We start from the raw sequence: 13,230 nt of genomic DNA on the forward strand, positions 1-13,230 counted from the left end.
TAATAATCTGAGTCTGTCAGCGACAAAAACAGAACTTTTAGTGGACATTAATTGAAGGTGTGTAATTGCCCGTTAACGTTACATTGCAGCCTATTTCTCAGACTCCATGTAAATAATCAGTACTTTTACCATTGTAAAATGCACTTCATTCAAAGTCGACAGAAACAAAATAAAACACACAAACACACACACACACACACACACACACAAACCATTAGTTCTCATCCCATCAATACAGACATCCTGCTGAAGAACAGCCCTGATTTGTAATAAATAAATGCCTCATTTGGTTCCTATTGGACGCGTTGTGACAGGAGCTCTGTGTGTATGTGTGTGCGTGCGTGTTAATAAAAGGCAAAGTGGATATTTTTCTACAACATTCAAATTGCAAACTACAGCAAATTCTCTGACAATAAATAATGTAATCGGCTCAGTCAATGTCCATTCCTCCATCTTCTCTTCAATCCTCCTCTTCATCCATCCATCATGTTCTTCTCTTCCCTCTTCAGATCCCATCCATCCATCTACACATCTATCTTTCCGACCCATTAATCCCTCCACCCGTGCCTCTCCTCCCAATGGCTGTAAGCCAGATTTTTTTATATCCTCCATCCATCTTTCTGCTTTATTCTTCCACTTAAATATCACAATCTTTTACCTCCGTCTTCTTTCCCCAATTTTTTTTCCTTTAATCACTAGATAGCACCCTCCCCCCCATTCCTGTATGACTCTGTTGACTTCCTCCATCAATTATCAATTATAGAGCTCAACAGTGAGCGCCCACTTTTTTAACAGCTCTGGTACCGGAAGGGTTTTTCTGGTCTACATATCCCTGCCTCTGCTGAATTATGTTTATCCCCGGTAGGGACAAAATGTACCCCCCCCCAAAGTGATCAATGCTACTTCACCAATAGGCTATATTTTATAGCTAAAATAGAAGTATTTTAAACTAGTAAGTGGTGTAACGTGAAGACATTGGGCCCTATTTTAACCATCTAAGCGCACGGCGTGAAGCGCCTGGTGCGTTTAGAGCGTCCAAATCCACTGTTGCTAGTTTGACGGCGGAAAAAAGTGTCCATGCACCGGGCGCCTGGTCCTAAAGGGTTGTCCTTAGTGTCTTCATTAATCAGAGGTGTGTTTTGGGTGTAACATGCAATCAACCAATCAGAGATCATCTCCCATTCCCTTTAAAAGCCAGGCGCGTTTGGACCTTGGAGCATTGCTATTATGATGGAGGATTTGCACCTTAATATTTTTATATGTAATCTTCTGCATGTGTGTGTGCTGCTGTGCGTCCCTGTGTGTGTAACAAGCATAGTGTGCGCGCGCTGTGCACGAGTCTAGGAGAATTTTACTAAGTTTTTGGTTTGGTCAATGGGGCGATCACTTCCCGCTGCCTCAAGATAGCAATACTCCCAGAATGCACCTGAAGAAACCTCCCTGTAAGACCAGCACGCCCATGGGCCACAGATGGCCGCCGGTGTATTTGCTATTTAAAGGCTGGACGGGAAACTGACAACTGGGTCAGTCTTAAACTAGCAAAGAGCTGCGCCGGGTGCAAGTTAGGGCCCAGAGAATGATACAATCTGAGCAGCAGTTGCTGGTTGTATTTAGCCGCTACAGAGCTCCGGGACGCTGGCTACCAGTGGCAGTTGTTTAGCCGCCAACAGGTGACTGTATGCTGGCTAGAGACACCGCCAGATGACGGTACTTTCAGGGGCCATTTAGATTTATGATATGACATTATATTTACCTGTCATGCCACTAAGTGACCCATCCCACACGGAATTACAAGACACCAATACAAGCTTCCGGTCCAATGTCCACACACAACACACTCTACTACATACTCCACACACAACAATACAAATGTTGTAACAGCGGCCATGTTGTGTATAGTTTAGGGTCCTCGCCACCACCAGACAAATCAGCATTGAACAGATAGAACATGTAGCTGGACTTGAATGGCCTTCTTTTGACTGAAAGTACTGCCAAACAACACTGTTTCTGCTCCCCAGTTCCATTTCCACTTTCTCACAGCCTGCTGCATTGAACGCTCCACCTACGTAAACACCTTCCCGTAATCAACGGCGCCGTCATTACGGCGACCAGCGTAGCACGTGTAGTGCAAGCGTACGGTTCAGTGGGAGAAAATTCTAAGGTTCGGCAGAAACCCAACCCCGTCAAAAAGCCCAATATTCAGCCCAATCTGAATCCTGGATTCGGTGCATCCCTGAGAAACACTACAAATATTACATCCGGTTTATTCAATTATTCAATGACATTCACATTAATTAAACCCATTCCTGCTATTTCAACTATTCCCACTACTTTACGTTCTTCTTACACATTCAAGCCAGCATCCAGTGGAGCGTCAGCCTTTCAGCGTACAGCATTCACACCACTATTTCTTCAGAAATGACATCCTCTCACCTGGTTTCCTGCCAGCAGCACGGTTCCCGGGGTCGGGCTGGGGCGGTACGGAATAGTCGCTCCCTTTGGAGGAGACTTCAGAGAAGGATTGAAAAGGGAGAAAAATAAATATTTATCAAGCATCTCAGAGTGGGAAATCAAATGAAGTAAACACTCTCTGATTCCAGTTCGTTAATAACCCTCTAAGGCAGGGATCTCCAACCTTTCTTTATCTAAGGGCTACTTTAAAAAGAAAAACTACAGCGGCCAAGAGCTACTTGCATCACATTGCCTTCATTTATTTACATAACACACATAAGCTGAATGAAGCTACTGTTTGGACACGTATGAAATTGCAACACCCAAAGCTTATGAAAAATCTTCACTTCATGTCAAGGTTCATGCCTATTTTATACTTCTTTTAGCGCACATAGTTATAGCTACATTACTGAAAATATTCCCATCAGGGTCCAAGAAATACGTGACCACTCTACACTTTTATGGCCCACAAAGTTAGTTACCTCACTTTCAATATCGTGGTCATTTTGGGTCTCAGTTTATCAACCGGAAACCTGCTCCCGAGCTACCAGTAGTTGGAGAACTACCTGTTGGAGACCCCTGCTCTAAGGGTATTGTCATACATCTTCTTAAATTTACCTTTTCAGGGTATTATTTGCATCTAACTGAGCCCCATGTGTTTCACATCAAAATGTTCAGGACAAACTCAGCTTCCCGTATGGTGACGCCCACATTTCAAGTTGAAAAGTTGAAGTCCGCTTTTTGAAATTCCTCAAATCTCTTTGTGAAAACAAACCTTAACTCATGACGTGTTGTACGAATTGTTTCGGTGCTTGAAATGAGTTCACCAAAGTCTTTAGGGTTATGTGTGATTAAAATAGTTTTTAAAAAAATTATTCTGAAATGAAATTTTGTAATATTGCTTTTTGAGTTGGAGTTTTGTCAAACATCGGGAGCAGCTTTCATCCTCAGAGGGTTAAATGGGAATATTGTTCTAGTTTCTTCTCTCCTCTGTGACAGTAAACTGACTATCTTTGAGTTGGGGAGATAAACCAGACATCTAAGGATGTATCAAATGGGGGTCTGGGGTCTTAATTTGGGTCAGTTTAAGGCAGTGTTTCCCTAGTTTCTGTGAAAGACTTATGTGCAGGTATTTGGCTGGGGGGGTTTAGTTATCTAAATGTGAAGTTTATTCTCTGCTGATCTTTAAGCTGATCTTAGGTAGGTAGGTAGGTAGGTAGGTAGGTAGATGGATACTTTATTGATCCCCAAGGGGAAATTCAAGGTCCCAGTAGCTTAAATACATCACACACAACATACATATACATCATAAAAAGGATGATAAAATAACAAATCCACATGATTAATATGGACAATAAAAGAAAATATACTAAATAAAAACTCCACATGAATATACTGAAGGATGTATAAGCATGAGAGGCCTGCAGTGACAGGGCAGGGATTGACCCTGTGGTTCAGTCTGCATGGTAAGGTGCTCTATGAGAGGGGGTGTCATGGTGGTAGTGAAGATAAGTCCAATAATGCAAGGGTCAGCGCGTATCCTGTCCCAGCATGCACTGGGTGGAGGGCAGCGAGACGGCCGTCCATCGGAGGGCCAAACCAGATCAAAAGATTTCTTTACTTAGGATCAAACCGAAACGCGTGAACGGAGAGGATGGAGCTCCACGTGGACGGTGACAACTCTTTGATTGCGGCGCTGCTCGACCGTGAACGAGTATAGCTCAGGTCAGCACTTTTATTTCCTTTCTTACCCCCCCGCGAGCGAAGGCGCCTGGAATACCGATGAGCCCCAGGCAGCCTTTGATTTCACCGTGTACCCCATATAATCTCCGAGACGTCCTGTAGCTCATCTTAACAACCGCCGCCGCCGATTAATTCTAACACCATCGTGAATTATAGATTCCAGTGTTTCCGTTTGAAAGATTATTGGAGAGGCGGATGGTATCGCATAAAAAAACACTTTGATGGCATGTTAATTGAGAGCAGGCAGGTAGACTTCATCGCCAAGCAAAAAGGACGAGTTTCTTTGGGGATAAAATATGAATCCGTGAAATAATGACCTGTGCAGCGCCGCTCGCTGTGTCGCCTTTCAATTTAAAAACTTCAGAGAGAAACTTTGTTATTAGTTGAACATCTCAAGAAGCCACAGTGAATGTGTTTGGACTAACAATGCACTGAATGATAATGTGACAATGCGACAGAGGTGGAAAGTAACGAAATACATTTACTCAGGTTACTGTATTGAGTAGTTTGGTGGAGTTCTTTTAATGTTAGTACCTCTAAGTACCTTTTACGTGAAGGACATTTTAAATGAACTACTTCTTACTTTTACTTGAGTTATTTTTCAGATAGGTAATTTCACTTGCACTTGAGTAATATTTCATCAAAGTATTGGTACAATAGCTTAGTACTTTTTCCACCTCTGCAATGCGAAAGGCGTTGAACATGTGTGGGTGCGTGCATAAATTAAATGAACCATGGACACATTTTTAGTAGTGGCCCATAGGGGTCCAATAGGGGCGGCCCTTCTGGCATTTGCCCAAATTCCAGATGGCCAGTCCGTCGCCGGTGTCAGCAGTCTTGTTCAATCGGTCTGGCGTCTCTTTTATTGCTTTACAACCAACCAAATGTCAACAGGCGGAACTTATTCACAGAGAGGCTATCGGGCCAACCCCAACCGCATGTTCTCATTGGTGGATGAGACGGGCCGTGATCCTGCCGTCAGCCGAGCAGCTTTGGAGAGGCCGACCTGGCGACATGGGCCCGTTGTGGTGCATAAAATTATTTCATTGTATTCCAAGTATTTTTGGGCCAGAGGGCTTCACGTCCAGGGTTTGTAATTCCACCCTGTGGCCGCTATGTCAACTTGGCTTCAAGCCTGGCACACTTCCTGGGGGGCCCGGATTGCAACGGACCAATGGCCGTGTTTTTGCTCCATTTTTCTTTTAATGCTTTAATGTATGTTTCAATGAGAAAAACAACCGTTGTTTAGCCAGGTGAGGGACAGAAAAAGTTGATCACCAGTGTTGGAGCGAGTATTTAGGATTTACTAATCAGGATGAAGGAAGATCAGATTCCTAAAGTTAGTTAGCATTTGCTTCGATAAATCCTGATGGGGAAAAAATCCAATCTTAGACTCTCCCTATCTGAGGAGGTTTCTGTCATACGGCCTCTGGTTTGCTCTCATAGAGTCATTTTCACAGAAGAAGCTGTAGAAAGCCTCTGTACACTCAGCAGCAGACAGACAGACAGGCAGACAGACAGGCAGAGAATAGCTGTCGAGCATTTAGCAGCTGCAGAGACAGACATTGATCCGACTGTGTCAGATTGAACATGTACCTCCAGAATCACGGTGCAGATGAGTTTGACACACTGGATGATGGCGTCCTGGCTCCCCGATATCGTCACCTCTCTCTCCGTGGAGTTCGGGAGGAGGTCACCTGCCACCTGCACCTGGGCACCGGTCGTCTGTACACACACACACACACACACACACACACACACACACACACACACACACACACACACACACACACACACACAGGCACGCATGGACTGAAGTTAGTTAAAGACTGAACTTAGTGAAAGAGGAATTTAATATTAATATATTTAATATTTTTTGGCAGTTTTTGTAGGCACATTCACACTTTTTTGTCTTCTTATGTACAAGAGTGTGTGTGTGTGTGTGTGTTTTTTAATCCCCCACTACACAAAACCCTATCAAAACCTATGTTGTTGCCTATTTTTGACACACCCCAGACTACGAAATGATATAGTTAGGGCTTTGACTCCGAACTTCGTTATTCGAATATCATTGGTATATTTATGATTATTCAAACGAATATTAGGCATCCCTTAATATTCGAACCTGTTATGGCCATTATTTTTTTCTTGTAAACGTTTCAATTCAGATTCCGAGGCTTTTTCACGCATTTCCAAATCCCGTTGCGTGCCGCTAGTCGCTTTTGTGAAAGAAAGTCACTAAGGGGGTCTGAAAAGTCGCAAAATTGGCAACACTGCCCACACACACACACACACACACGCTGGCTCGACGCACACACCAGCACACGAGTATAAACATCAGACCACTTACGTAGGCTACGGTGAAAGCTCCGAACTTCCTGTCGAAAGCACACTGTTTGTGTTTAATCCAGGGTCTGACTTTTCATTACAAAAATACTTAAGTTTGATACCAATATAGGTCTTACTGAAGGCATTTAATGGTCAAACTATTATTAATAAATATTTGAATATATTCGAATATTAATAAACAAACGAACTTCGAATATGATTTTTGGGCAAAAGTCAAAGCCCTAATTTATGTTATTAAAAACACGTATCATTCTATAAATGAAAGCTGGTCCCCTACAACGTGCGCATTTTTTTAACGATCAAAATTCTTTTGACGACTTCCTGTCATGAGGGTTCACCGAGTCTGCGTGCACATTTCCGTGCAGATCGGGCTCGCGCCTTCGCACACATTGCGATTTAGCTAATTATTATAAAAAATGAAAACAACGCCATCTAATCGCTGACTGACGCCAAATTTGGCACAGAGCCTCAGCGGCCTATTGGGAACAACGGTGTCGAGTTTGGTGTTAATTGGAATAACCGAATGAATATTTGGTAGCTATAATCAGGACTGAAGTTAGTTTCAAGATTGCACTTAATGAAAGTGGAAATTAAAATTCATGTATTATATTTTTATGGCAGTCTTTTCAGGCGTACATTTTTGTCCTCTAATGACACCGGAGGAACTATTTTGTAAAAGGTGAATATTCTGCTTCTTCAGACCCCAGTAAGTTGACTCATGTTGCTATGGAAACAGGCACAAAGGCGATGACAGGCGAGTCATATTTCGGCTGAATGGTAAGCAGCAGATGTGGCAGAGAGGCATGCCACTGTGAAGTTTTCAGGGTCTTTTCTTTTCACGCTGCGTTTCTATTCTTCTTATTGTTCAGGTCAGTGTGAAAAATTCAGTCATGGGATGGAGAGCACCGTCGGTAAGATTTTACCATAAGGCTACCTTATGAAGGCTTTAGGAATGATTTGTAATTGGTTTATTATAGTGCTGTCAAACGATTAAAATATTTAATCGCGATTAATTGCATTAATGCCATAGTTAACTCGCAATTAATCGCACATTTCTATCTATTCTAAATGTCCCTTGATTTCTTTTGGTCCCATTATTTTTTCTCATTTGAATGCTCTTATCAACACGGAAAAGTTGTTGTTTAGTTTCTGGTATAGCTAGATCCGGTGTGGTATTTGTAGTTTTTCTAACGTTACTAGTTGTTGCAACAGCATGTGAAAAAAAACTACAAAGTTCGCTAGGCCAAAAAGAACGTTAATCTGGCGATACAAAAACCGACGCCATTAAAATGGGTTTGCGTTAACGCCGTTAATAAAGCATTTAACTGACAGCACTAGTTTATTAATTAGGTTGGGAACACTTTACACATTATTAATAAGATGTTATAACTCATTAGATTGAAAAGTCACCGGTTGCTCGCCAAAATAGTGAGCCCAAATGGATCTGTACTGCTAAGCTTCAGATTGGTTACTTACCCGACTGAAAACTGAAAACTGAAAACTTATGTCACGTCAAACTTTAGGGGTTGAAATGTATTTGGTTTGTCCAAGTGGTGGAGCCGTAGGTACAGCTGTCCAAAATGGCAGCTGGATTTAGTGATGATTGTAAACAAGACTATTTCATATATAATGTCTTTAATGTGCTGTTCATTTAACTTCCCACCGCTGGAAGACTGTTACCTCTCGGATCTCCTTGATCTTGGAGCCGCCCTTCCCGATGAGAGAGCCGCACTGGCTGGCCGGGATGACCAGCCGCAGCGTGACCGGAGGCTTGCTGCTCACCGTGCCGTTGGCTACCAACGCTGTCAGGTCCTGAGAGAGAGGGAGGGAGAGAGGGAGGGAGAGGGAGGGAGGAAGTGAAAGGTTAGCGTTGATTGAACAGACAACCTCTCCACACTTGTCCGTCATTCCTTTAATTGCGATGCAGATCACAGAGTGTATTTGCTCTGGTCAAACGTCTCTCTGTCTCGCTCTGACTCCCTCTCCGACCTGGACTCTCTCTCTCTCTCTCTCTCTCTCTCTCTCTCCCTTTCTACATCTGTCTTTTCCACACACGTCCCCCTCTCTTTCTTTATCTCTCTCTCTCAGTCGTGGTCTTTGTTATTTGATGAATAAACAGAATAACAGATATATTCTGACGCTTGAAACGTCCTGTGGGACTTGCTTTTATGTGACAAACAACGTGGCATCAAACATTCTTCAGTAAAAGTTGTGTCTTTAACGGTCTCATCATCTCAGCTGACTTGTAGCCGTTATATAGTCGGCTAGTTTACTTTAGAATCAAACATCAGATTTTAGAAACTACATGTGTTCTGTGTGCAGAAATCTTAATGTGGAAAGTAACTAGTAACTAAAGCTGGAACAGATGAATGTAGTGGAGTAACTAAAGTAACTAGTAACTAAAGCTGTAAACAGATGAATTTAGTGGAGTAACTAAAGTAACTAGTAACTAAAGCTGGAACAGATGAATGTAGTGGAGTAACTAAAGTAACTAGTAACTAAAGCTGGAACAGATAAATTTAGTGGAGTAACTAAAGTAACTAGTAACTAAAGCTGGAACAGATGAATGTAGTGGAGTAACTAAAGTAACTAGTAACTAAAGCTGGAACAGATAAATTTAGTGGAGTAACTAAAGTAACTAGTAACTAAAGCTGTAACAGATGAATGTAGATAACTAAAGTAACTAGTAACTAGAATGGATTTAACAGTTGAATTAGTTGAGGAAATAGTAACTAGTAATAAATCTGTAACAGATGAATGTAGTGGAATAACTAAAGTAACTAGTAAATAGAGTGTAATGTATGAATGTAAGGTAATTAAAGTAGCTAGTTACTAAAGCTGTAACAGATGAATGTAGTGGAGTAACTAAAGTAACTAGTAACTAAAGCTGTAACAGATGAATGTAGGGGAGTAACTAAAGTAACTAGTAACTAAAGCTGTAACAGATGAATGTAGTGGATTAACTAAAGTAACTAGTAACTAAAGTAACTAGTAACTAAAGCTGTAACAGATGAATGTAGTGGAGTAACTAAAGTAACTAGTAACTAAAGCTGTAACAGATGAATGTAGTGGATTAACTAAAGTAACTAGTAACTAAAGTAACTAGTAACTAAAGCTGTAACAGATGAATGTAGTGGATTAACTAAAGTAACTAGTAACTAAAGCTGTAACAGATGAATTTAGTGGAGTAACTAAAGTAACTAGTAACTAAAGCTGTAACAGATGAATTTAGTGGAGTAACAAGCAATATGTAGCTAAAGCGGTAACAGAATTTTTAAAAAGATGAAATTGTTGTGGTATAAAGTGTAAATGATTTAAAAATCCAATATTTCTCTCTGAAATGTAGCAGAGTAGAAGTAGAAAGTGGCATGAAGAGAGAAGTGTGTGCAACTGTGTGTATGTGTGTGTGTGTGTGTATATGTGTGTATGTGCATGTGTCTGTGTGTGCACAGACACACGTGTACATGTGTGCATGTTTGTGCGTTCCTGTGTATGTGCGTGTTTGTGCATATGTGTGTGTGTGTGTGTGCGCGCGCCTCAACATTTACTTAAGCACTGTAGTAAATGTACTTAGTTACATTGCACCACTGCCTCTCTCCAACCCCCCCGCCCCCCCATGTCCTCCCCTCCATTCTCTTAAAACTTCTCTTCTTTATCGTCCATTAGTCACAAAAAGACTCTCTGGCTTTTTAATTGCATCTGCTCTCTCTCTCCCCTTCAGCCGCTCTCCGTGTCTCATTTCTTTTATTTTCTCCCTCCCTCGCCGTCTCCCCCATTCCTCATTACATACCCCCACCCCTTTGGCGGCTTACATCCCCCTTTTCTTTCTCTCTCCGTACTGTATTGCTCTCCCTCCCTCCACTCATTCTTTAAGACTCTCTCCCTCTACCCCTCTCCCTCCCTCCCTCCCTCCCCCTCTCTCTCCCTCTCTCTTTAATTAACTCAGGTAATAACCAGCGGCCTGAATCACCTCGTCTTAATACGATTGCTTCAATCAATTAGTCTGCATCCATCGGACGGACCCGTCGCCTCGTTGCATTTCCAATGTAAATAGCAGCGCCGTCTTGTCTGAGCTGCCCATCACATCAACGTGACCTGAATACGGGACTCCCCCCCCCCCCGTCTGCAGGAACACCCAGCCAGCACATAGTTATTTATACGGCGCGGCACGCAGAAACCTCACACAGAAGCTTTGTTTTATCCCGTTCCCCCGCTCGTGTTCTCGTCCCAGTAATTGACAGCCGGCACGCTCCCCCCCGCACGCTCCCCCCGCACGCTCACCCCCGCACGCACCGACGCTTTCACGATGCTAGCTGGGAACTGAGTGGCAACAACAACCATCTGATTTGGTTGATCCTGGTACAGCTGAAGACTTTCTGCAGGAGGCTGAAGATGTGTGTATGTTACCGACACGGTGTTAGAGAGGGGGGGAGGGGGGGGGGAGATTAAACTAAATGTGTAAATCAGCCCAAATGTCTGCCACGTTTGTGCTGATTTATAAGAGCTGAACTAAGTTCTGTCAGCTCCATTAAAGTCAAGAACAACGCAAAACCCAAATATATTCCGCCTGCTATGACAAGAACTAGAGAAAAGCAGGAGAGAAGTGGAGAATAATGTAAGGGTTAAATGAACGAAGGATGAAGAAGACCTTTGGAGGGCTTAACACTGATGCTCTATCCTCCGTCTTTATTTAATCCCTTCATATCCCTTTCCCTACTCTCTTATAATCTCTCTTTTTCAGTCTCATTAGCTTTATACAGCCCCCCCCTCCTCATCTCTCTATCTCTTCCAGTCTTTATACAGCCCCCCCCCACTCTCTCCTCATCTCTCTATCTCTTCCAGTCTTTATACAGCCCCCCCCACTCTCTCCTCATCTCTCTATCTCTTCCAGTCTTTCTCATCCTCCCGACTCTTCACGTTCTCCTGATGATACTTACACACTTTTACTGAAGTAACATTTTCAATGCAGGACTTTTACTGTAACAGAGTATTTTTAAAGTGTGGTAGTAGTACTTTTACTGCAGTGAAAGGGTCTGAGTACTTGTTCCAGCGCTGGTGTGTGTGTTTAAGTGTGTGAGAGGTCAGAAATTTTTAGACGACTTTAGACATATCATTCCCGAGCAGAGAGCAGCAGCCATGTTGTAGAGGAAGGAAAGGTCAGAGCAGTGTGTGTGTGTGTGTGTGTGTGTGTGTGTGTGTGTGAGAGGGTCTCTGTGTGTGTGTGTGTGTGTGTGTGTGTGTGTGTGTGTGTGTGTGTGTGTGTGTGTGTGTGTGTGTGTGTGTGTCCACCTCCTCCAGTTTGAAGGTGATCATGGTGAAGGCTCTGAACACACAGTCCGTCTGGCCCGTGATGGTGATGATCCTCTCCGGACACGAGCCCTCCGAGATGTTGATCCTGGCGGTGCTCTGGGGGGCGAGGAACAGAGGGGGACAAGGGAGGGAAGGGAGGGAAAGGGATTGTGGGAAATTATTTCCGGGGAACAGGAGGAAGGGAGGAAGAGGTAGAAAAGGGATGAGGGGAGAGGAAATGAGGAAAAACATCGGGGAAGGAAAGGGAACAAAGTGTGGAGGAGAGGATGGGGGGTGATGGTCAGGGAGGGGAGGGGAGGAACATGGGAGAGAGAAAACACATTAGTGGGGGGAAGGGATATGTGGGACAAGAGAGATAGAAGGAGAACCATTCACGCCACAAAGGTCCCCACCGCTCGCTAAAGGAGATTCACCTGTGATGCAGGAGGAGAGAGGGATTACCAGGAAGGCTGGAAGAGGGAGGAGAGAAGGAAGGAAGGCTGGAAGAGGGAGGAGAGAAGGAAAGGAGGGAAGGAAGGAAGGGAGGAAGGAAGGGCGAAAGGAAGGAAGGAAAGGTGGGAGGAAGGAAGGAAGAAAGGGAAGGGCGGAAGGAAGGAAGGAAGGAAGGAAAGAAGGCAGGGAGGAAGGGAGGAAGGGAGGAAGGAAAGAAGGAAGGGAGGAAAGTAGGAAAGAGGGAAGTAAAGAAGGAAGGAGTAAAGGGAGGGAGGAAGAAGGGAAGCAGGGAGGAAGGGGAGGAAGGAAGAAAGGTAAGTAGGAAAGAAGGAAGGGAGGGATGAAGGAAGAGAAGAAGGGAGGAAGGAAAGTAGGAAGGAAGTAAGGGAGGAAGGGAGGGATGAAGGAAGGAAGGAAAGCAGGGAGGGAGGAAGGAAAGATGGAAGTAAAGAAGTTAGGAAGAGAGGAAGGAATTGTATCAGGTGAAGCACTTTGTGACTGTCTGTTAAAGGTGCTATGTATCAAATAAACTTATTACAATAAATCAAAGATTCTTTTAGGAAAGGAGGTAAATGGGGGGAGGAAGAAAGAGGCTGGGGGGGGGGCTGCTCAATTATGGAGAAAAAAAATGGCGATTACTTAACACGATTGCTCATTTACTATTGGAAAAGATGTTGCATTTATTGAAGTTAAAAAAACTGTTCAACAACTCAACAATGAAAACGCCTTCAACTGTGACATTTCCCTTCCACACACACACACACACACACACACACACACACACACACACACACACACACACACACACACACACACACACACACACACACACACACACACACACATTCCCAGTACTTCAGTACTTATGCTATTGCTATTATGATGGAAGATTTGCTGCTTAATATTTTTATATGTAATCTTCTGCATGTGTGTGTGTGTGTGCTG

At 43.4% G+C, this 13,230-nt stretch overlaps 1 protein-coding gene across 1 annotated transcript in view; it reads right to left on the reverse strand.

Annotated features, from left to right (window-relative positions):
* The window catches only part of pcbp4 (poly(rC) binding protein 4), a 72,640-nt gene that overhangs the window by 38,392 nt on the left and 21,018 nt on the right, over positions 1 to 13,230 (reverse strand). The window contains 4 exon segments of the mRNA XM_039797402.1: positions 2,434 to 2,508; positions 5,791 to 5,919; positions 8,224 to 8,355; positions 11,833 to 11,949. Coding sequence (XP_039653336.1) covers positions 2,434 to 2,508; positions 5,791 to 5,919; positions 8,224 to 8,355; positions 11,833 to 11,949 — 453 coding nt within the window.

This window comes from Perca fluviatilis, chromosome 4 (assembly GCF_010015445.1).
Source record: "Perca fluviatilis chromosome 4, GENO_Pfluv_1.0, whole genome shotgun sequence".
NCBI classification, from domain to species: domain Eukaryota; kingdom Metazoa; phylum Chordata; class Actinopteri; order Perciformes; family Percidae; genus Perca; species Perca fluviatilis.